Below are 25444 nucleotides of genomic sequence, written 5' to 3'. Positions count from 1 at the left end.
TTTGATTTTTATCAATGTTTTGCAGTTTTCAGTGTGAAGATCTCACACATCTTTTTTATTTTTTATTTTTATTATACTTTAAGTTCTAGGGTACGTGTGCATAACGTGCAGGTTTGTTACATATGTATACTTGTGCCATGTTGGTGTGCTGCACCCATCAACTCATCAGCACCCCTCAATTCATCATTTAGATCAGGTATAACTCCCAATGCAATCCCTCCTCCCTCTCCCCTCCCTATGATAGGCCCCGGTGTGTGATGTTCCCCTTCCCGAGTCCAAGTGATCTCATTGTTCAGTTCCCACCTATGAGTGAGAACATGTGGTGTTTGGTTTTCTCTTCTTGTGATAGTTTGCTAAGAATGATGGTTTCCAGCTGCATCCATGTCCCTACAAAGGACGCAAACTCATCCTTTTTTATGGCTGCATAATATTCCATGGTGTGTATGTGCCACATTTTCTTAATCCAGTCTGTCACATATGGACATTTGGGTTGATTCCAAGTCTTTGCTATTGTGAATAGTGCCGCAATAAACATACGTATGCATGTGTCTTTATAGCAGCATGATTTATAATCCTTTGGGTATATATCCAGTAGTGGGATGGCTGGGTCATATGGTACATCTAGTTCTAGATCCTTGAGGAATTGCCATACTGTTTTCCATAATGGTTGAACTAGTTTACAATCCCACCAACAGTGTAAAAGTGTTCCTATTTCTCCACATCCTCTCCAGCACCTGTTGTTGCCTGACTTTTTAATGATTGCCATTCTAACTGGTGTGAGATGGTATCTCATTGTGGTTTTGATTTGCATTTCTCTGATGGCCAGTGATGATGAGCATTTTTTCATGTGTCTGTTGGCTGTATGAATGTCTTCTTTTGAGAAATGTCTGTTCATATCGTTTGCCCACTTTTTGATGGGGTTGTTTTATTCTTGTAAATTTGTTTGAGTTCTTTGTAGATTCTGGATATTAGCCCTTTGTCAGATGAGTAGATTGCAAAAATTTTCTCCCATTCTGTAGGTTGCCTGTTCACTCTGATGGTAGTTTCTTTTGCTGTGCAGAAGCTCTTTAGTTTAATCATATCCCATTTGTCAATTTTGGCTTTTGCTGCCATTGCTTTTGGTGTTTTAGACATGAAGTCCTTGCCCATGCCTATGTCCTGAATGGTACTACCTAGGTTTTCTTCTAGGGTTTTTATGGTATTAGGTCTAACATTTAAGTCTCTAATCCATCTTGAATTAATTTTCGTATAAGGAGTAAGGAAAGGATCCAGTTTCAGCTTTCTACTTATGGCTAGCCAATTTTCCCAGCACCATTTATTAAATAGGGAGTCCTTTCCCCATTTCTTGTTTCTCTCAGGTTTGTCAAAGATCAGATGGCTGTAGATGTCACACATCTTTTTAAAGAGTTATTCTTTGATGTTTTTGATGCAGTTGTACATGACGTTTTGTTCTAAAAATGTCAGTTTTTATTAGTTGCTTGTATAGAAAAATACAACTGATTTTTGTATAATTTTCTTATATTCAATGGCATGTCACTTTTTGTGTGTGCCCTTTTTATTGAGGTATAATTTACTTACAATATAATACATCCTTTAAAAGTGTACAGTTAGGTGAATTTTGACAAATGTATATTGTCATTTAGCCATTGCTCTAATTGAAATGTAGAACATTTCCTTCATCAGCGAAAGTTCCAATGCCCTTTTGCTGTATATTCTGTCTCTTTTACTCTAAGACCTTAGGAAACACTGATCTCTTTTTTTGTCCCTGTAATTTTACCTTTTCTATACTGTCACATAAATGAAATTACACAAATTGTATAGTATGTAGCCTTTTACATATGGCATCTGTCGCTTAGCGTACTTTTGAGATTTTTCCATGTTGCTTTTACCAGTAGTGCATTTATTTTTTATTTTATTTATTTATTTATTTATTTATTATTTATTTGAGACAGAGTCTCTGTGTTGGCCAGGCTGGAGTGCAATGGCATGATCTCAGCTCACCGTAACCTCAGCCTTCCAGGTTCAAGCGATTCTCCTGCCTCAGCTTCCTGAGTAGCTGGGACTACAGGCACCCACCACCATGCCCGGCTAATTTTTATATTTTTATTAGAGACGGGGTTTCACCATGTTGGCCAAGCTAGTCTCGAACTCCTGACCTTGTGATCCACCCGCCTCTGCCTCCCAAAGTGCTGGGATTACAGGCATGAGCCACTGTGCCCGGCCAGTGCATTTATTTTTTATTGCCAAGCAGTGTTCTGCTTTATAGCCATGCCACAATTTGTATATCCCTTTGCTTATTAATGGACAACTGGACTGTGTCCAGTTTTCTTATTATCAGTAAAGCTGTTATGAACATGGGTTCACAGATCTTTATGTAACCATATGTTTTTATTTCTCTTGGGTGGAGTGGAATTGCTGCTCATACGGTAAATGTCACTATAAGAACCTGCCATACAGTTTTTCAAATGACTGAACCATTTTGCATTGTGAGAGTCCCACTTTTGCCACACCCTTGCTAACACTTAGTATTTTAATTCTTCTTAATTTTAGCCATTCTAACTGATGTGTAGTAGTGGTATCTCATGATGGTTTTAATTTGCATGTTCCTGTGACTAGTGATGTCCCCTGTGTTTTGATATTTTTATTTGTTATTTATATATTTTATTTGATAAAGGCTTGGTTGAAATATTCTGCCCCTTAACTCTTTTTATTGATTTGTAAGTTCTTTATATATTCTGGATACTGAATTTGTTAAATATATGTGTTGTGAATATTTTATCTTAGTATGTGGCTTACCTTGTCATTTTCTTAATGATGTCTTTGAAGAGCAGAGAGTTTTAATTTTGATGAAATTTAATTTACTTTTTTTATGATTTATGCCTCTTGTGTATCATTTCATGATTTTTTTATGTATACAGTTGTGTTGCATGTCAACAAAATATATGTTCATCCTAAGATCACAAAGATTTTCTCCTGTGTTATTTTCTAGGAGTTTTATAATTTTAGCTTTTATATTTAAATCTATGATCCATTTTCATTTAGTTTTTCTGTATGGTGGAAGATAAATGTCAAGGTTTATTTAAAAAATATGTATATCTAGTTTTTCAGCACCGTTTGTTAAAAAGATTATCCTTTCCCCATTGAATTACTTTGCCACCATTGTCAAAAACCTATCAGCTGTGTATATAGCATGTGAATCTATCTAGAATCTATTCTGTTCCACTGATCTATGTATCTGTCTTCTCACTCATGACACACTCTTGATTTCTGTAACTTTATAGTAAGTCTTAAAATTATCAGGTAGTATAAGTCCTTCAACTGTGTTCTCAAAATTGTTGTGGGTCCTTTGCAATTCCACGTAAATGATAGACTCAGTTTTGTTGTTGCTGTTGTTTTTCCCCTAAGAAATGTCAGGCTATTATCCATTCTTGTTGTTCACTGTTTTCTGAACGCTGAGTGTAGAAATAGCCACTTTCACTTTGCCCTGATGTTACAGGCATAGCAGAGCATCTGCATCTGTGCTGCTGGCAGGTCCAGGACAGCATCTGCAGGGCAGTCAGTTTATTAGTGTGTACCTTTTGGGATTTTGAGCGAGATTACATAGATCAGCTTAGAATTGATACCTTAACAATGTTAAGACTTTTAATGCACAATCATGGTATGTCTCTTTAGGCCTCCTTTAATTTCTCTCAATAGTGCTGTCTAGTTTTTTATGTACATGTGTTCCATGTATTTTGTTAAATGTATCCTTAAATATTTCATGTCTTTTGGTGCTATTGTGAGTGGTTTTAAAATTGTTATTTCTCATTGTTTATTACTATTTTAAAGAGTCATGTTGGCATACTGATTTTTGTATATTTACTTGTATACTATTAACTAGTGAAACTCACATGTTTCTAATTGCTTTTTTATAGATTTCATAGGATTTTTATATACACAATCAAGTTGCATGCCAATAAAAACAGTTTTATTTATTTATTTTTTTCAGTTGATATGCCTTTTATCTTTCTATCCTTGGTTAGTTGCACTGGTTAGGACCTCCAGTGCGACGTGAAATAAAAGTGGTGTGGGCAAACATCCTTTCCTTTCTGCAATCTTTTTTTTTTTAATGAATTTTTTAAGAAAGGATCTCTAACTTTCATCTGAGTTTTCAAGGTTCTGTCTCCCCAGAAGGAAGAATGATTGCCTTCAAAAATCATTTGAGTGATAATATTATTGCATCAATATATGTTCTTTTAATTCTAGAATACCCCAATCTTATAGGTAAAACATTTAGTCTTTCACTATTAAGTGTGATAGGTTTTCATAGATGCCTTTTATGAGGTTGAGGACATTTCTTCCCTTCCTAGTTTATTGAGAATTATGAAGGTGTGTTGAATTGTCAATTTCGTATTCTGCATCTATTGAGATGATTATATTTTTTATTTATTCTGTGATATATTTATAACATTGAGTTTTAATCAGTTTATTGAAATATAATTAATATAATACTGAGATATAATTCATACCCACCTAAAGTATGTATACAGTTCAGTGGTTTTCAGTATATTCACAGAGTTGTATAACTATCATCACATTAAATTTTAGAACATTTGTTACCCTGAAAAGAGCCCAGTATCCATTAGCATCATTTTCTACCAACCCTTCCAGCCCTAGATAGCCACTAATTTACTTTCTGTCTCTATACATTTGTCTGTTCTGGATATTCCATTTAAGTGGAATCATATAACATGTGGCCTTTTATAAACTAACTTCTGTCACTTAGTGTAATGTTTTCAAGGTTTGTTTGTGGTCAGTACTCATTTATTTTTGTGCAGTGATCTGTAAATGTTATGTAAATTTGCTTGATAGTGTATTCAAGTCTTCAGCATCCTTGCTGATATTCTGTTTACTGATTCTATCAATTACTGACGAGCTTTTTGCAATATCCAACTATATTTATAGATTTTTCATTTTCCCTGTCAATAGTTTCAGTTTTGTTATATTTTGAATCTCTTAGTATTATTATGTATCTTCTTGATTAGTTAGCCTGTTTATTATTATGGCATATATGTCTTTGTCTCTGGTAATATTCCTTGTCTCAAAAATTATCTGATATGAGTGTAGCAACTACTTTATCTCATTTTTCTTTAAATCTATTGTATCATTATATTTAAACTGTGTTTTATTATAAGCCATATATGGTTTGGATTTTCTTTTTTAATTTAATTTGACATGCTCTACCATTACATTGTAGGGTTTAAACTATTTTAATTTCATTTATTCTATTTGGTTGGGTTTATATCTGCCATCGTGCTTGTTTGCTATTCTGTCATTCTTTTGTTTTTTCTTCATTTCCTGCTTTCTTTTAGATTAACTGAGTATTTTTTAGTTTTTTATGTTATCTTCATTTTATGAGCTATACTTTTTTTTTTTTGTAGGGGTGATTGTTCTAGTTTACTATATGCATTTTTAACTCATCTCAGTCTACCTTAAGTTAATAGTATACTACTTCATGTGTAATGGAAGGACCTTATGACTTTCATTCTTTGTACTATTGTCATAAATTTTTCTTCTACGTATTTTAAACACTATAATACCTTGTTACTACTTTTGCTTTAAACTAAATAAAAATGGAAAAGAAGGTCTGTATTTACCTGCACATTTACCATTTTCAGCATTCTTTATTTCTTTGTGTAGATCTAGGTTTTCATCTGGTGTCATTTTCTTTTGCCTGAAAAACTTCTTTTTTTTTCTTGATTTCCACAGTGTTTGGACATTTCCTGAAAAATTTTATTCGTTCATTCTTTTTCTTTTTTTCTTTTTTAAGACGGGGTCTTGCTCTATCACCCTGGCTGGAGTACAGTGGCGCAATGATAGTTCACTGCAGCCTCGGACTCCAGGAATCCTCCCGTTTCAGCCTGCCAGGTAGCTAGGACTACAAGCGCATGCCACCATGCCCAGCTAATTTTTGTTTGTTTTGTAGAGACAGGGTCTCACTATGTTACCCAGGCTGATCTTGAACTCCTAGCCTCAAGAGATTCACCTGCTTTAGCCCCCCCGCAAAGTGCAGGGATTACAGGTATGAACCATCGTGCCTGGATTATTCAATATTTCTTGTAGTGCAGATGTGCTGTTGAGACAGATTCTCTGAGCTTCTGTTTGTCTGAAAAAGTCTTAATTTTGCATTCTTTTAAAAAACTTTCTATTTGGAAATTTATAGGAAAGTTGAAAGACTATCATAATGAATGCATAGACTATACCGTTTGTACAGATTCACCTATTGTTAGCATTTTGTCTCATTTGCTTTATGAATTACTTTGTTCCTCTGTCTCTTTTTCTGTGAAATGTATGTGTCCATATAATTACACACGTATTTTTTTCTTTGTCTGAGAATAAGTTATATGGTGTTTACTCTTTATTCCTAATTACGTCCTTGTATTATTTCTTAAGAAAAAAAGATTCTCTTTTTTTGCCACTGTAGTTAGTACTTGTAGTAAATTTAACTTTGTTATAATACTTTTATTCATCTTTTCAATTTTGTCAGTGGACCCTAATAATAACCTTTGTAGATTTTTTTTCCTGCAGTACGTGATCCAGTTTTGGAGCACATATTGCATTTAGTGGTAATATCTTTTCAATCTCTTTCAACCTGGAATAATTCCTCAGCCTTTGTCCTTTATGACACTGGCCTTTTAAAAGAATACAGTCTTTGTTGTGTGTGTGTGTGTTTTTCAAGTAAAATGTTCTCATTCTGGCGGAAAATTCAGATTATGCATTCCTGGCCAGAATACTATATAAGTGATGTTTTGTCTTCAGAATATTACATCTAGAGCCATTTGACATCTGTGTACCCCTCATTTGTGATATCAGGCTTGATCACCTGGCCAGTTTCTCCCTCATTTATACTTTACATCTGCTCCCTTGCTACTAATAAGTCTACAGAGACACTTCAACGCTATGTAGCTATTCTATACCTTATTAAGATTTCACCCCTATATTTAGTATCCTTTGGTAATTTTTATCTAAACTAATCTTTTCTGTGATAGTTGCAAAATGATGATTTTTCAACTTTAGCATTCCTTTCACATTTGCTAATTGATACTTGGCATGATTCTGAAAACAAGAACTCTTCCCTCTGCCTTATTGTTTTATTTGTCTCTTATGGATATGGATTCACAGATTTTTAACTCATTACTTCTCTTGATTAGTTTTGTGTTTGTATTTTTCCAGATTTGGCCAGCAGGAGCGTCTTCATTCTAATTCCTGTCCTCATGACATACCCCCGTTATTTTCATTACCATTTTCTTATTTCTAATGTAACAACATATTGCAGGCTTTTCTTGCTCTTCCATGTCCCAGCCCTGAAATCAGCCATTTCTCTGAGGAGCTCTGGTCCTTTCTATTGGTGAAACAAGATATGGCTACCAGCTATGCTCATATATATACATATGCATACATGGATACATATATACATACATATGCATGTATGCATATGTATACATGTAAATCCATGTACACTTACATGTTTCAAGGCTCTCAAAAGTATTTCATACAGTAGCAGTTTTGTTTTGTCTCCAGAGCATTAACTGCCTGTTGGATCATTTTTATGATGGTAGGTTTAAAATTCTTGTCAGATAATTCCAGCAACTGGGTCGTCTCAGGTATTGGCATCCTGTCTTTTTTCATTTGAGTCGTGATTTTCCTGATTCTTAGTATGTCAAGTTTTTTTTCAGTTGTATTCTGAGTATTTTTTGTATTCTAATGACATTCTAGGTTCTATTTAAAAATTCTAATTTAGCAGGAAGTCATCTTGTTTTTTAGCATGCAGATCCTGGCCTACTTTTTTAGGCTGTGGTTCTAATGATGATTTAGTTCCCAGATCCCTTGAAATGTTATTTTGGTCCACTTTATTTAATTGCTACCTGGAGACTGTTGTGAATACCTGATATTCCACACTGTGGTTCAGTTTTCAAACCTTTTGGCATATTAATTGTAAACAATTTCACATGTTGGTCGGGGATGACCTACACAGGCTGAAGGAATTCTTTCTCCAGGTTCCTTCTCTTTGATACTCTCTCCTCAGTTATTAGTTGAGAGGGTGCAGTTGTCACCTGCCATCATTGGATGGGGGGTAGAAGTCTGAGCTCCTCACTAGACTTCCACTGACACTGTTGCTATGGGAGGACATCCTGCACTAGGACCCCTTCCACCTCTGGTTAATGGGCAGAAGTCCACGCTCCCCACTTGCTCTCTGATAATACTGCAAAGGGCAGGGACCATCAGCAGTGTTTTGCTTGGGTAGGTCAGGTATTATCAAGAAGGTTTCTGGGCACCCTCTTTTTCAGTCCTTTGCTTAGAAAGAGTAGATTTTTCTTGAGGCTTTTTTGTCTGTTCCTCTTGATGTCTCTGGGCTTCTCCAGAGCCTAGTCAGTAAGATACAGAATACAAAGACACCTCAGGGAACTCACCACAGTGTCGTTCCTCACATGCTGAGGTCTTAGCCAGTCCATCTTCCTCTTTCTACTTTCCAGAGTTCTCTTACAGTTGTCAATTGTATATCAGGGTTTTTAGTTGTACTTAGTTGGAGAAATGAGTCTAATCCGTCTTGTTTGGAACAAGAAATACTTTTTAATGTATTTTAAATTTCTGTTTTAGGAGCAAACACATTTAAGATTGTTATGTCTTCTTGGTAAATTGACCCTTTATCACGGTATAATTTCCCTCTTTTTTTTTTTTTTTTTTTTTGAGATGGAGTTTCACTCTTGTTGCCCAGGCTGGAGTGCAATGGCACCATCTCAGCTCACTGCAACCTCCTGCTCCTGGATTCGAGTGATTCTCCTGCCTCAGCCTCCCGAGTAGCTGGGACTGCAGGCATGAGCCACCATGCCTTGCTAATTTTTGTATTTTTAGTAGGGATGGGATTTCACCATGTTGGTCAGGCTGGTTTCGAACTCCTGACCTCAGGTGATCCACTCGCCTCCCAAACTGCTGGGATTACAGGCATGAGCCACTGCGCCCGGCCCCTAATTTCCCTCTTTATCCCTAATAACATTCATTGTTCTGGAGCTTGTTGTGCCTCATATTAATAAAGCTCCTCCAGGTTTCTTTTCATGACTGTTTACATGAGACATCTCTTTCCATACTTTTATTTTTAACCTATCTTTTTATTTAAAATGGGTTATTTTTGATAGTATATAGTTTGGTCTTGCTTTTTTATCCAATCTGACATTCTCTGTCTCTTAATTGGTGCTTTAAAACCATTTCTTTAATGAAATACTAATGCAGTAGGCTTTGAATTTAATATCTTGCTGTTTTTTTCTTTGTTCCATCTCCTTTTTGTTATCTTTTTTTGCTGTCTTTTGGATTGAGCATTTTTTATTATTATATTTTATTTCTATTATTGCCTTATTACTTTACCTCTTTTTCAAAAAATTTTAGTGGTCTCTCTAGGGTTTGCAGTGTACATCTTTCATTAGTTACAGTCAAGTAATTACACAGCCTCACTTGTAAGAAACTTTTAACAGTATACTCCCAACTCCTAATTATTTGTACTGTTATTGTCATGAACTCCTATTACATATACTATTAACACAATACGTTACTATTGTTTGTCCATTAAACAGTTATCTTTTAGAGTAGTTAAAAATAAGAAAAAAGTATATTTCATACTTATCTTCATGTTTACCATTTCACCAGTTTTCACTTCTTCTTAGGTAAGTTTCTCTCTGGTTCTTCTACTTGAAGAACTTGTTTTAATACTTTTTGTAGTGGAGGGCTGCTAATAATACTTTCTCTCAGCTTATGGTTTCCTCAGAACATTTTTGTCTTTCACTTTTGAGAGATATTTTCATTAGAATTCTGGATTGGGAGGCTTTTTTCTAATGCTTTAAAGATGTCACTCTATTGTTATCTGGCTTGAATAATTTCTGATGAGAAGTGTAATGTAATTCTTGATTTTTCTTTATATAATGTATCTTTTTCCTCTGATGGCTGCATGATTTTCTCTTTGTGTCTATATGCATGTTGTTGTCATTTTTGGTTTGTGTTTATATCTGTGTTGCTTGATCTTTGAGATTCTTGCATTTGTGGTTTGGTGTCTTTCTTATATTTGGCAAATTCTAGACATTAGTTCTTCAACAATTTCTTCTCTTCCCTTCATTCTTCTTCTGTGATTTCTATTATGTGTATGTTATATTTCTTGATATTGTCCCATAGCTCTTAGAGGTGCTGTTCTGTTACAGTTTTTTTTTTCTTTTTCCTTTTTTTTCTCCCTGTGTTTCAGATTGGATAATACCAATCCAATTTTAGGTTCGCTGATTCTTTCCTTAGCTGAGTCAAGTTATCTGTTACTGTGTTGGTTTTATGTATCTGTATCTATATATCTAACATTTCCATATTATTCTTTCTAAAAGAAAGGATTTCTATTGAAGTAATTTCTACAGAAATGCCCTATCTGTTAATGTGTATTGATAAAGATAATCCTTTATCATCTTAATCATTATTTGCTTGCTTTTTCATGTTTACGTTTTGGTTGAAAGCCAGACATTGTAGGTAAGAGTCTGAAGTGCCAGACTCTTTTTTTTTAATGTACCTATGTATCACTCACAACTTAGGTTTTCCCTATGAGCCTGTGCCTCAGAGAGGGTCTCTCTCCATGTTCATTTCTCTCCTAGAAGTAGATTGCTGTTACCTATCACTTGGATCATGCTAGGTTTGTGGTAGGGAGAAAAGGAGGGTTCTCTGTTACTCTGATTTAGCTTCAGTCATAGGCAGGTCTTTCAATCCTGCATCTCAGGGGTGGGGCTCTTTCAGTGAACCTGCCCCTCTCCCACTGCCAGTGGCAGGGGTTCTCTACGGGTCAGGGCCCAGAATGGTTTCCTGGTCCTCCTGAGGGGTATAGGGGTTTTTTTGTTTGTTTGTTTTTGTTTACTTCCCTCAGCAACCTATGCTCTGGGGATAACATTTTTGCTGACCTTTCGTCAGCACTTAATGCTTTTTTTCTTCAGGGATAAAGATGTGATTGGGGCTTCATGTCCGTCCTGCAGTGGGGTTGATTTTCTTTTGCCGGAATTGGATCTGGAGGGAGATCTTTTCTAATTTCCTGCCCTTCCCCAGTGAGCTACAGAGACTGGGGACTCTTGTGAGTGCCCACTGAGGTCTGTAGAAAATAGCCTGCAAGGCCGGGCGCGGTGCCTCACGCCTGTAATCCCAGCACTTTGGGAGGCCGAGGCGGGCGGATCACGAGGTCAGGAGATCCAGACCATCCTGGCTAACAGGGTGAAACCTCTTCTCTACTAAAAATACAAAAAATTAGCCGAGCATGGTGGCGGGCGCCTATAGTCCCAGCTACTCGGGAGGCTGACTCAGGAGAATGGCGTGAACCCAGAAGGCGGAGCTTGCAATGAGCCGAGATCACGCCATTGCACTCCAGCCTGGGCCACAGAGCAAGACTCCGTCTCAAAAAATAAAGAAAAAAAAAAGAAAAGAAAATAGCCTGCAAATGGATGTGATACCCCTTGTGTCCAAGCCACCCAGGGTTTTTATATTTTCATGGTAGCTCACCCTTGGCCTTTTGCAGTTTATCAAAAAGTTTAGCTGAGATCTTACCCAGAGATAGAGTGGTACCAATTTTTCTCGTGTGTACTGCCCTATGTCAACCAGCGCTCATGATCCCCCTCTCCTCTAAGGCACTCATCTTTCTTTAGATTTCAAGGTAGTTGATTGCCATCTTACTTTAGCTCTGATGGATTCAAGAAAAATTATAGTTTTATAAATTATCCAGCTTTTTCTCGTCATTAGGGTGAGAGTGACATTATTTATAGCTCTCTACAACCTAAACAGAATCAGAAATCTCCCTGAAAAAGATTTAAGCCACTAAATTCTACCCAATCCTAGTATAGTTTTCTTAATATCTTAGAAGAGGATATGCCAGATGTTCTTTATCTTTAGTGATACTTGTATTAATGGATTAGATAGAATGCAGATGGTCCCTGTGTTTTTCATGTTATTCCATGACTCAGTTTGGAAAGGAGAGAACCACTAGCTGGTCATGTTCACAAAGAGATTGTTTACATTGTTTGTACTGGTTTTACAATATCAGGGAGGCAAAAGGTACCTCTCAGTGCTTGGAAAACATAAACTTTATATTGAGACAGTTGCATTCTTAAATGATCCTCATAAAGTCTGTGGTTTAAAAAAAAAATTGTATAGGAGATTATTTCAAACATATACAGAAATAGAGAAAAGAGTTTACTGATTTCCCCATATGCCTACTACCCAGCTTAAACAATTATGACACCATCTTAATGTTGTTTTATCTACCATTTACGCCCTTTTTCCCATGGATTATTTTGAAGCAAATTCCAGATATAATTTTTAAGTATAAATGAGTGTAAGGGATTGTAAATTTTTATTTCATACCATATACATTTCGGTTTTAATGTATTGACTTTGGATGCAGAAAGATAGCATTTGCAAATTCTGTGCTGTTTGCATTCAAAGGCATTTAACGTGTGACAAGGTGTATTCCAGATCTCTTTTATGTGTGTAATTGGTAACCATACCTACAGACAAAAGTTCTGGAGGCAAGGACATTTTTCCTGGTATTTGTAGACCTTTCTCTCTCCTTGAACAGTAGCCTATTGTACTGCATTTAGTACATTGGAATTTGAGAAGACATCCCCTAGTAATTGAACTCACACTAAAAAATTAATTTTCATATTTCATTGAGACTTCTGTTTAGACCTATATATTCAAAGGAGAAAGCAAAGTGACTTGACTTTACTCTTCTGGTTATACGTTGAACAACATGTGCATGTGTAAGAGTTCAGTGTTTTAACTTCATGGTTTTTTTAAACCTTTTGTTTTGAAATGGTAATTGATTCACAGAAAAATTGTAAAAGTAGATCAGGGAGTTCACATATACCTGTCACCCATCTTCCAATGTTAATAACTTAAATAATTACTATACAGTGATAAAAAAAAGTAATTAACCTAGTGGTTATTTTCTTATTTTAACAGCTGCTGAAATAGTTCAAGAAATTGAAAATATGGAGAAGACTAGGATGCGTCTTGAAGCTAGTAAACTCAATGAAAGTGTATGTTAATGGGCTATTTCAGTATCTGGATAGAAATGAAGAAAGAAAGTTTAATACCCAACAAAAATTAAAGCAAACCATTATTAAATTTGTTCATTTACTAAAGCATTTCCACTTAGTGTATTATGATTTACTTGCAACTCCTTTTAGGACAATATTTGATTGTACTTAGCAGTCCTCTAGCACAACATGCAATTCAAAGTAGAGTTTGTTCATGAGCTAGAGTTCTATAGAAAATGCCTATGCCTGTGCATCAGGCAGCTTTGATATTGGTCCTTTCTTCTGCTGGTTGTGTTCAATAAACTGCCTCTAAGGTCCTCTAAGCTACCGCTAGGGACCTCTATGATTCCTTTTTAGCTCTGGCATTCTGCAATTCTATGATTATACTTATGGAGATATTAAGTAATTGTAAGAGGATAAGTTAAGTAATTTGAGGATGGAGTATTCTCTTGAGGTTTTGAGAGAATCAGAGACCTAAAATTCTTCACTGTTGCCTTCCACTAGCTTGATGGCCCCAAACTTGAAGACAGGATACCAGTGAAGAAAATAGTCATTGTGTCCTGTGACACTGGAGGAAGTGTTTTGGTCTCTTCCAAGTAGACTTCTTTTTTTTTCTAGGCCATCTGTAGTGTGTTTGTAAGGAAAGCAATGGTTACCTTAAGAAAGTAAGTTTATAGCCAAATAAGTAGGAACAAAAATGGGATTTACATTGACCCTATTATTACCTGTGTGCTAACTGTAAGATGGAACTGTAGTGAATTATGGAAGTAGATTTCTGATCTTTTAAGTCTGAGGTTTAAAAAGTGGACCTAGAAATTTAACTTACTGTGTTTTGTATTATTGCATTTTCTATACATACTACTTTTCTATAATGACCTGGAGAAGTTAGGTTGGAAAGAGAGAAGGCAGACAAGAAGATCAGCTTTACTGATAGTCAGCTAAGTGTCGTCAGTATTCTGGTTTCAAATATTGCCTGTTGTATTAATGAATGTGGAAAATTAAATATTGAAAATAGAAAATTTATTATTTTGTTAATATATAATTGAATCATGTTGCATTTTCTACTGATAAGAAAAAATAATGAGTAGAATATACATTGTTTCTGGTGTTTAAGGGAAGTCTGTAGGAATGATTCTTCCCAGGTCTATGTAAAACAGATGACAGATCATTTTCCTCTGTTAAACACTCACATTTGAGATTTGAAAGTTTGTAATATTTCCCTTTTTATCATTTTGGGGAGATTTTTATTCAGACTTTTTTTGATTATTTTAGGTAATGGTTTTTACAAAGGACCAAACAGAAAAGGAAATAGATGAAATTCACAGTAAATATCGTAAGTTGTGCGACTTTTTTTTTATTTGTAAAGAGCTTCGGTTGCTGTTTTTCATCTTAAGTAATTTTTTCAGAATAATGTTTTATATTAAGGTTCAATTCAAACTTTTATTAACATTACTTAAGAGATTGAATTTTAATTAGTGACTTTTTTTGTATTTTATGTGCCTGCTTTTTGATTTTTATGACTAGCATTCTACTTTGAGCTTATCACTAAGCACTTTGCAAATATTAATTAGCTGCTCTCAGAGTATCTCTGTGAGAAGAAGCTGGCATTAAAATGGAAACATTTGGGGGTCACTCAGTACCAATACTTCTGTATAGGATTTCAGCGCTTCTGTATTTGTGCCAAAAATAGTTTTCATTTTATTGCTTGTTAGCAGCCTCCCAACTTTATCACTTCCTTTTCCTTAAATGTCTTTGTGTATGTCTTTCCTAGGGCTAACACATTACTGTTTTGTCAATTGGATAGCTGTTATTCTTTGTGTGATTGGTTGGTTTTTAGTTTAAATTTAAGTGCCTGACGAACAGTAGGTGGTTAATAGATGTTCACTGAATCAGTATTCCCAGGCATGGTGTGTTTTAATTATGGTAAGATAATTTTTTTCTCTCTTCATTTCTTAAACTCTGAAGGCCCAGGTTCTGTAGTGATGTATTGTGGGAAGGAGGATGAAGCACACCTGCACTGGATGTAGGTGTGATCGCCTATGCCTTGGTAGAATAGGAAAAGGACTCTAGAGGAGTCTTGGATTATGGACTGAACAACAAAAGTCACCATTATTCTGTTGCTAGACAGATAAGTATGATGTGAACCTCTTTGATCAACTTTTAGGATGCCAGAGTGATTTTTTTAGAAAGGAGAACAAAAGAGAATATCAAATGATCACACTTAATTGGCCTGTAAAAATAAAGCCTGTGAAAATAAGGAAATCAGAAAATTTGCATTGGGAGAAAGTAATTTAAATAACTGAAAGGGTGACATCTAATAATTATCGCATATTAAGAAAAATTTGGACTGTATACAGTCAAGAAAATATTCATTGCCCACCATTTAGATATCTAAAAAGTAACTTTACTAAATAGATGGTATTAAATTAATTTATTTAGCCTTAAAATAAACTCAAAAGTCAAGTGCTTCACAAAGCTTAGATGCTTACTTAGCCTTTTAGTTTGTTCGTACATTTTGATTTAGTGTCAGGTTCTTACTATACTGTTCATATATCTTCACCTTTTAAACATTTTATTAATTTTTTTTTTTTTTTTTTTTTTGAGACGGAGTCTCGCTCTGTCGCCCGGGGCTGGAGTGCAGTGGCCGGATCTCAGCTCACTGCAAGCCCCGCCTCCCGGGTTTACGCCATTCTCCTGCCTCCGCCTCCGAGTAGCTGGGACTACAGGCGCCCGCCACCTCGCCCGGCTAGTTTTTTGTATTTTTTAGTAGAGACGGGGTTTCACCGTGTTAGCCAGGATGGTCTCGATCTCCTGACCTGGTGATCCGCCCGTCTCGGCCTCCCAAAGTGCTGGGATTACAGGCTTGAGCCACCGCGCCCGGCCTTAATGTTTTACATGTAGTTTTTTTAATCATTTACTTTTTATGAGGCTTCTCATATAAAAGAGCAGTCTATTGCTTCCTCCAACAACCTGCCTCTATTCCCATTCCCTAGAGGGAACAACTATCAAGCCTTTTGCCGCTACTTTTGGTAATTACCTTACAATTTATAAAAAGGTATTCTTTCTGCTATTTCTTGAAGTTTTTCAACTTCACATTAACTATTGATGTGCTAATATGAAAGATGGAGATTTAGCTCATTTATATGTCCTGAGCCCTACCTTTGCTTCCCTTCCATCCTTTAAATATTATGTCATAAGTTTTTGTAAGATCAGTATTAAGTTAGATACATTGTTTATGGCTCAAGCCAGGTAATTTGCATAAGATGGTTATAATTCCTCTCATCAAAACATTCTGTTTTTCTTTTTTTTCTTTTTTCTTTTTCTTTTTTTTTTTTTGAGATGGAGTCTTGCTCTGTCACCCAGGCTGGAGTGCAGTGGCGCGATCTTGGCTCACTGCAAGTTCTGCCTCCTGGGTTCACGCCATTCTCCTGCCTCAGCCTCCTGAGTAGCTGGGACTACAGACTCCCACCACCATACCCAGCTAATTTTTTGTATTTTTAGTAGAGACGGGGTTTCACCGTGTTAGCCAGGATGGTCTTGATCTCCTGACCTCGTGATCCTCTTGCCTCAGCCTCCCAAAGTGCTGGGATTACAGGCGTGAGCCACTGCACCCGGCCCTGTTTTTCTTATAATTAATAATTCTCTTTTATTTGCTTAACTGTTTACCTAGTACTAATATATCTCTAAACCTTCCAACAGAAGTGTAAATCACTTTCCAGTACATTTACACACATTGATTATAACTCATTATTTTCTCAAGAACTTCTCCCCTAGGGCCACCCCTAGTCTCTGTTGTCCTGTTCCAGTCTACTGTGCTTGCCCTTTATGCCTTCTATTAATACATGGCTGCTCCTCTGGAATTTATTGTCACCAGCTTTCTGGGAATTCTGCTCTCCTCCTTCCTGTGTTGGTTCACTTCTTCCAGGTTCCAAGTCTCCCTGTTCTCTTGCCTTGTTTTGGTAGAGCACATTTTCCAGGAAACTTCCTGAGAGAGGGTGTATGCAAGCTTGTCCAAACTGCGGCCTAGGATGGCCTTTGAATGCAGCCCAAAACAAATTTGTAAACTTTATTAAACACTGTGATAATTTTTTTTTCTTTTTTTTCTTTTTTCTTTTGCTCATCAGCTATTGTTAGTGTTAGTGTATTTTATGTGTGGCCCAAGACAATTCTCCTTCCAGTGTGGCCCAGGGAAGCCAAAAGATTAGACAACCCTGGTATAGGGGAATTTCTTGAGATATATAACATTCCATACATAACAGGAAATAACACCTTTATTACTGATTGATAATTTAGCTGTTTGTAGAACTTTAGGTTGAAAAGATACTTTTCTCCGAATTTTCAAAGGTATCCTTCCATTGTTTTCTGCTTTCCAGCACTGTTGCTAATAACTAGCTTGCCATTCTGATTGTTTATCTTTCATTTGTTACTTTTTTTCTTAATCTGCCCATGTTCAGTTCACCATCAAGTTCTGTCAGTCTCAGTCTTCTAAATATCCCCTGAGTCCCTACACTTCTTTTGTATCTCTTTGCTTTCTAGTCATCCCCCATCTACTCTTGACCCTTCCTAATACTCAGAAGCCAAAACTGTCTTCCAGAACTGCTGAGTCTTCACATCATTGCCATTTCTGCCTTGCTGCCCTCCTGCCATTATAAAGAATTCTTCAGTGGACTTTCCATTTATCTTAAGCTAGAGTTTGTAAAGTCTGTTATTTCCTTTATCTGGACCTGCCGAGCTCCCTAGCCTTGCCTCTTCTCTTCCCCTTACTCCTTGTATTCCAATCACTCTGGATATCTTTTACCTCCTTTACCAAGTCCTTCAGTGTTTTAGGGCATTTGTTACCCTCTTCTCTCTGTCTGGAACTATGTCTTTCTCTAATTGCTTCTGACCCCTATCTATACTACCTACTGTCAATCAGCTCAATTGTAGTTTCCCTGGGAAACCCTTTGTGATCTCAGACAAGGTAAGATTTTCTTTCTATATGTACTTACATTATCTTGTGTTTTTTCATAGTACTATTCCATTCGTTCAGCCATCACAAGTTTTTCTAGTACTTAGCATGTGCCAGACACTGTGCTCAAAGCTGGGGATATAGGAATGAACAAGACAGACAAAAAGCCTACTCTGTTGGAGTTTATATGTTACTAGTATTTTAGAAAGTGATAAGTGAAAAAATAAAGCAAGGAAGAATATAAGAAAAGTTTAACTTTTTGATAAAATGGTCATAATCGTTATTTATTGTGCAGCTAATTAGTTTCTTATTTCTAATTAATTTCTAATTATGTGTTTTTATTAGTGTGCTAGGGCTGCCCAAACAAAGTACTGCATGTAGACTGCAATTAAATAACAAATTTATTGTCTTGTGGTTCTGGAAGCTAGAAGTCCAAGAGCAAGGTGTCAGCAGGGTTCTGGAGGCTAGAAGTCCAAGATCGAAGTGTCCTGAGCTTCTCAGGGCCATGCAGGAAGGATCTGTTTTAGGCCTCTCTCCTTGGCTGTAGACAACCATCTTCTCCCTATGTCTCTTGACATCATCTTCCCTCTATGTGTGTCTCTGTGTCCAAATTTCCCCCTTTTATAAACATATCAGTTGTATTGGATTAAGGCTCATCCTAATGACCTCAGGGGTGGCTCCTCTGTCATTTCCCTATCATAAGCAAAGTCCTGAGGTTAGGAAAAAAACTGTCTCACTTAGAAAAGAAAAAAAAGCTTAAAATGAATAGTGGGGGTTTGGGGGTCTGGGATAAGAGCCTCTTGCTCTCTGGAAATGGTTTCCTTTAATCACTGTATCTCTACTCCAGTTCAGATCAGCTAGACCTCTATGAAGGGAAACAGAATCAACATTCCTTTTACCCAAAGGAAAGAGAGAGGTGGCAGGATCTTGGAAAAGAGATAGATCCAACAATTCCACATTTAGCTCATCCTTTGTCATACCCTGGATGAGCCCCCATATGATGGGATAGTTCCCTGGATCTTGACCCCCTTTGTGGGCGGGAACTGGAGTAGATCCTTTCACTCAGCCCACTGCTGGCCACTCCTTGCAAGAGGGAACACATGCTGGAACCAGCCAGACGCTCCTTTCTGGTGGGAGCAGGCTCTGTGCAGGCCCCATAGCAGCGTCCTAGCCCCTGCCCTTTCAGCACGTGGGTTCTCGTCCTGCGTCTTAGAAAAATGAAGTTGCACAAATGGATTGGAGAGTAGTGTATGTGGAGGATTTTATTGGGTGATGGCTGGCAGCTGATGGGAGTTGGAAAGGGGATGATGTGGGAAGAAAGTGGTCTTTCCCTGAAGCTGCAGCATCTGAAGTTAGCTGCATTTGTCTGTAGTCGCCAATGCTCAGCTGCTTATATCCCCGATGCTCAGCAGCTTGCATCTCTGACTGCTTGCATCAGCTGCTTGTGTTGCTCTGCCAGCTGAAGTATTTTTATGGGCAAAGGATAGAAGCATGGCAGACCAAAGAGGCAATATTTGGGCAGTGAGATGGGGTCAGCTGTTTTTACTTAGGGTCAAGGTCCCAGGCTGAGGGTGGAGTTTAGCCAGGAGCCCAGCCATTATGTATCTCAAGGACACCAAAGAGCTTTTGTTTATGTGGGTCATATCTATTAATATGTATCACATTATCAATTAAAACTTAGAGATGTCTGTTTCCAGCCATGAAATAGCTTCATTTACTCTCTTACCTAAAACAAGCAAAATGAATGTACAAAGTATATGAAATAGCAATTTTCAAGATACTGGCCATTGGGCACCAAAGGATAGGGGTCCTTGAGAGGTAAGCAAAAAATGTGATGAGCTTTATACTAAAGTTTCCTGGCTATAGTGTGGGCAAGTGGGTATTCCAGGCAAAGCCTGGAGACTCTAAGTTAAGGAGAAAGAGCTGAGACATCAGAGGAACCAAAGGAGTTAGAGTTTGCAGAACGGAGTGCTGGAAGGAGAAACCCAGTGATCTGCAGAGAGTTCACCTTGAGTATTCATTTGGCATGCAAAATACATTCTCTGACCACAATGAAATTAAATTAGAAATCAGTAACAAACCCTTGGGAAAGTCACCAAATATTTGGAAGTTAAATAATCCATTTCAAAATAACCCATAGGTCAAAGAATAAATTAAAACCAAGAAATTTCAAAAATATTAACAATGAACCCATTACATGTTAGCATAAATAACATATTTTGATTTAAAAAAGAACTGTTTCCCCCCTCCGAAAAATAAAAATAGAGATTTCTATTAGCCCAGACGGAATAACAGAGACTATATTTACTCTCCTCCATGAAAAAAAAAAAAAATCTAGAAAACCAGGTGAATGTTGAATGGTTTTTCAGATAATGGGAAACAAAAGGTAGCATAGGACTGTGATCTCTGAGATAGAGAGAAAACAAATCATGACTTAGGCCAAACATTGCTGTGGACAGACAACATTACATTTCACAGAGATAGAAGGGAACGGGTTTCACAGCTTGGAAGCAGCAAACCTTGACAAGACCAGCCTCAGAAGTGTTTAGAGGTCAGAAGTATTTAGAGTTGATTGAGACCAAATTGGAGGTGAGGAAATGAAACCATTAAGGTAGACAACTTTTTGGGGGAGGTTTTAGTGTAAAGGAAAGCAGAAAAATAGGGTCATAGCTGGAGGAGCGGTGTTGGGTCAAGGGAGGGTTTTGTTTGCTTTTTTTTTAAGTTTATTATTTAAATTGGGAGATATTTAACTCAGTGGCTTTCTGATCTTTTTGACTACCACCCACAGTGAGAGATAACATTTTATATCACTACTAACTATATACATACACGTGACTGAAACAAAGGCTTCACGAAATGGTATTGCCTTTTCCATTTTTAACGCATTCTGATACTTTCTATTCTCTTTATTATTTCAATAAGAAAAAAATGCTGGTCTGGATTTACTGAGTTGTTTTCATAATTCACACTCTATGTTCGAAGGCACAGTCTCTCTGTTCACAGCTTCATGATGGAATCCCGAACATAAGTTAGAGGTTAGCCTTTGATTATAGCAAGGACAGTTGTTTCATGATAAGAACAAGGGAAATAGATCATAAGTGCACAGACAAGTTATACTGGTGCTTGAAAGATGACAGAGTTTCTGTTAGAATGATTCTATATTTTTCAAAGTAGTGTGAGACCAACTAAGAGGGGCCACATGGGGAGTGTTGAATATTTGAATGAAGAGAAGAAAGTGTAAGATAGATATTTTGGAGAATAGTAGAGCAAACTTTACTAGGGAAAGGGGCAAGAGTTGTATAGCAGTATTGAATGCCCATTTGAGAATTATGATCATGAAATTAAAGTGTCACTAGTCAGTTCAGGGCTAGATGAATAAGCCTGTAGTGAACATTAGCCATAACTGTTAAACTCTGTTCTTCATCCACGTTTAGCTGGTTGGCTATAATAGGTGGTATGATGGTGAAAGCTGACTCCAAACTCATTTCTTGATTTAAAGTAGACGAAGTATCTCAGTGGCATCAATGTAGAAGGGTATGTGTCTTTTCTACTCTTGAGAGAGCCTGTTTTTAGTCTTTTGTGCCACTGGGTTCTGGGTTTTTGGGCAGACCCAGAGACACTCTGACTCTAAGGGCTGGACTGAAGAAGAGTAGTGAAAGTGATCAGGGAGTGAAGGGCTTGACTTGGTACTAAAAAAGATTACATTTAAACTTGGAGAGGAACAAAGGATGGAATGATCCAAGTATTCAAAATCTGGAAGAAAATGAGTTGGTTGAATGTGTACTTAGTCATGGACACTCCCACGACTAGCCGAGCCACTTAAAACTTCTAAGAGGTAAATTCAGGACATATACCCACCAGAACTGAGATTTTAAACTCTACAGTACTCCTTGCCAAATGGCAAATCTTCTAAAATGAAGTAAAGAGGTAAGTGGGAACAATGTTACTAGTCTTGATCTGTTGACATTTTTCGTTTTCTGAGTAGGGGTTATTGGAATTCTCTGGCTAAAGCCAGAGTAGTGGCTGCCATTTACTTTTGGTTTCCAGCCTAGCTCTGGGGTAATTAGATTTAAATCTGGGATTTTATTACTTCAGAAGATAGTAAGTCATTAAGCCTTCTTAACTGTTAATGCTATTACTTTAGCAAATTTCTTAACTAATTCTTAAATCTCCAGTCTTTATGTGTACAGTGGAGTGGCCTTAGTAGGAAAATAGCTTAGACCTGGTCTAACTAAATTATATAGATCCCATAGTACTGTGTCACCCTAGCCTAATAGAAACTACATAATGATGGTGGTAGTGTTAGTGCCCATTGATTCCAAGGAGCCAGAGAAGTACAAGATAGTTATCCTCAAGTGCATAGAGTACTTAAAAGAAATCACCTAGCTTGTATCCTAGATAGGATCTCACTTGTTTCTAAAGAGTTAGTTTTTTCCCAGTAATCTTTACGTCCAGCATATATTTCTTTTGCTGACATTTTAATTAGGCTCTTATTTAAAATGTACCATACATTTTATAGCCCAACACATTAGTTTCACTAGAAGTTTTCATACATGTACCATACACATAAAAATATTGTAATTAGGAGCATTCTTTCCTGAATGTCTTTGCTGTGCTTGTCAATATTCACGTATAGGAATCCAACTATTTTCTTCCTTGTGCATCACAATTTAGTTTTTCTCTTTTCGTGTTAAAAGATAATTTTCAAAAACAAGTAACATCATTCTCATATGGATGTAAAATGAACATGTGTTTTTATTAAAGATTTAAGCTCATTAGTAGAGAGAGGGCTGATATTATGAGGTGATCAAAGAAGGAGCCAAAGAATCATCACATTTACAGATGAGGAACATTGAAATGAATGTATAATGGGCAAAAAACTGGCTTCTTCCACATTGGAGTACGGAAGTCAATTGAACCTCCACCCAACAGGATTTTGCATATCTATAGTCAATAATTATTTTCCATTGCTCTCAGTTATCTACAACATACAGAGTTATACCATAGCTCAAAGGCAGTGAATGGCTGGAATCCTGGGAGAGTAGATTTAGACAATCCCATAGTTCAACGGAAGCTCAATTTTTTTCCCCTACACCCAGTAAATTCCTTATGCCTTAGTATTGTGCTAAGGAAAATGGAAGAAACCAAGTGATAAAAAGTACATTGTTGATTTTTGTATGAAAACAGTGTCAAATTTTTGTTTTAACCATTTGTAGTATGGTTCTCTCTAAAAATTTTACAGGATTTATGACATTACTTTGGACTGTGGCCTAAGTGTTTAACGTTGGTAGATAAGTAAACTGCAGCCTCAGCTGCATGGTTCATAATCACAAATACATGCCGTAAAGTCCATGCAGTAATGATGACTGACTGCTCTTTATTGAACAAATTGATACATTAATAGTGATGATCTTGAGGTCAGGGTTAATTATATTCAAAGGTGTTAAAAATGGTAGTAAATAAAGATTAGAGTTAGTATAGTATCCTAAGATAAGGTAGAATTGGTTGGGAGAGGTCTTAGAATCTTGAAGGGGCTCTACTGGGAAACAGGCCAGAAATGTGAAGAAGAAAAAGAGCTGGAGTGGATATCCTTTGTTATTATGATTCAACTTTCCTAGAGGCTTCTATTTTAGATCCAGTGAATAGTCTTAGTACTCTTGTATGTTGGAAGTTAGAATGGTATCATTTGTATATATTTAAGAAAGCGTGCATCTTTCTTGCTCTTATGATTATGTAAAAGCCTCTCTAGAGAATGGAGTTTGGGAAGAAACCTAGAGTAGCAAACTAGGAATATCATGTTTCCATGTTTGTATTTGAGGAAGAGAGAAGATAAAAAGAATCTTCCATGACACTGCAGCCCTTTGTATTCTTATGCTTGGTAGCTTTTATATTTATTGCAAGTAATTCTGACGGATGCTGTTCTTGAGCAGTCTGGTACACCTCTTTTTTTTTTTTTTCGAGACAGAGTCTCGCTCTGTTGCCCAGTCTGGAGTGCAGTGGTGTGATCTCGGGTCACCGCAACCTCTGCCTCCCAGGTTCAAGTGACTCTTGTGCCTCAGCCTCCTAAGTAGCTGGGATTCTAGGCACGCAATACCACACCTGGCTAATTTTTTTGTATTTTTAGTAGAGATAGGGTTTCACCATGTTGATCAGGCTGGTCTCGAACTCCTGACAAATGGTCCACCTACTTTGGCCTCCCAAAGTGCTGGGATTACAGGCATGTGATACCACGCCCGGCTAATTTTTTTGTGTTTTTAGTAGAGATGGGGTTTCACCATGTTGGCCACGCTGGTCTCAAACTCCTGACAAGTGATCCATTCACTTTGGGCTCCCAACGTGCTAGGATTACAGGTGTGAGCCACCACGCCCATCCCTTGTACACCTCTTGATATTCAGTTTGTCACTTGTAGATGGTTAACTTTCATTGTCCTAGCTTTACTGTGAAGATCTTTTGAATTTCAGGTAAGAAACATAAGAGTGAATTTCAGCTTCTGGTGGATCAGGCTAGAAAAGGATACAAGAAAATTGTTGGAATGTCACAAAAAGCAGTAACAATAACAAAAGAAGATGAATCTACAGAAAAGCTATCTTCTGTATGCATGGGTAAGAAACTATAATTAAAAACAGACATATGTTGAATTTCATTATTTACTTTTAATATGAAAAGAAAATTAAACCAAGGAAATTTACTTTGGAGTTCCTAGTTCTTTGAGATGAGGAAAAGTATTTTTAGACAAACTTCGTGTAGCAGTTTGTAAACTAGATTTATTACTGTGCAGAAAATGGTTGGAAGAATGTCCTGAAGAAATGATCTCTTTTTGTCTATCATCCTTTCGGTTAATGACAAATCATAAATTTCTTAATTATTTAAGCTTGAGGATGTTTTCCAGGTGTAGAATTTATTGGTGGAGATCCTGAGAGATCCTGAAAGAGAGTGAATTATTTTTGTGATAGAACACTGGTGTTTACTTTGATGAAATGTTCTGCCAAACAATCTAAAGCTAATATACTGGTAGGCTAATACAGAGCACATTCCTTAACTTTGATCCATTTTAAAATTTGAAATTAATATTTTAATTCTATTGCCTGGGCTTTGGACTAGTGAACAAAAAAGAATCATAATGGGGGAAAGTGCGCAAGAAAATTCCTTATCATGTTTTTCTATATTGTGGTAAAATATATATAATACAATATTTATCTTTTTAACCCTTCATAAATGTATAAGTCATTGGCATTAAATGCATTCACAATATTGTATAATTATCACCACTGTCTGTATCCAAAACAATTTCATCATTCCCAGCACAAGCTCTGCACTTATGAAATAGCAACTCTTCTGTCCCCTCTGCCTCATAGCCCTGGTAATAACAGTTCCACGTTCTGTGTCTATGAGTTTGCCCATTCCAGGTACCTCATA

At 36.7% G+C, this 25444-nt stretch overlaps 1 protein-coding gene and 1 non-coding gene across 4 annotated transcripts in view; one reads left to right on the top strand and one right to left on the bottom strand.

Annotated features, from left to right (window-relative positions):
• RAD18 (RAD18 E3 ubiquitin protein ligase) overlaps positions 1 to 25444 on the top strand; it is an 85010-nt gene that overhangs the window by 32559 nt on the left and 27007 nt on the right. For all 3 annotated transcript variants that reach the window (XM_030927294.1, XM_030927303.1, XM_010369903.2), the window contains exons 8-10: positions 13003 to 13079; positions 14352 to 14412; positions 24490 to 24630. In XM_030927294.1, the coding sequence (XP_030783154.1) occupies positions 13003 to 13079; positions 14352 to 14412; positions 24490 to 24630 (279 nt within the window). The remainder of the gene's footprint in view (positions 1 to 13002; positions 13080 to 14351; positions 14413 to 24489; positions 24631 to 25444) is intronic.
• LOC115892200 lies at positions 3406 to 3543 on the bottom strand. The gene has a single exon (XR_004052084.1). It is a non-coding gene; the product is annotated as a small nucleolar RNA SNORA43 (small nucleolar RNA).

The sequence above is a fragment of the Rhinopithecus roxellana genome, chromosome 1 (assembly GCF_007565055.1).
Source record: "Rhinopithecus roxellana isolate Shanxi Qingling chromosome 1, ASM756505v1, whole genome shotgun sequence".
Taxonomy (NCBI): domain Eukaryota; kingdom Metazoa; phylum Chordata; class Mammalia; order Primates; family Cercopithecidae; genus Rhinopithecus; species Rhinopithecus roxellana.
Note: the sequence above shows the minus strand (reverse complement) of the source record. Positions and strands in the feature narration are given on the sequence as shown.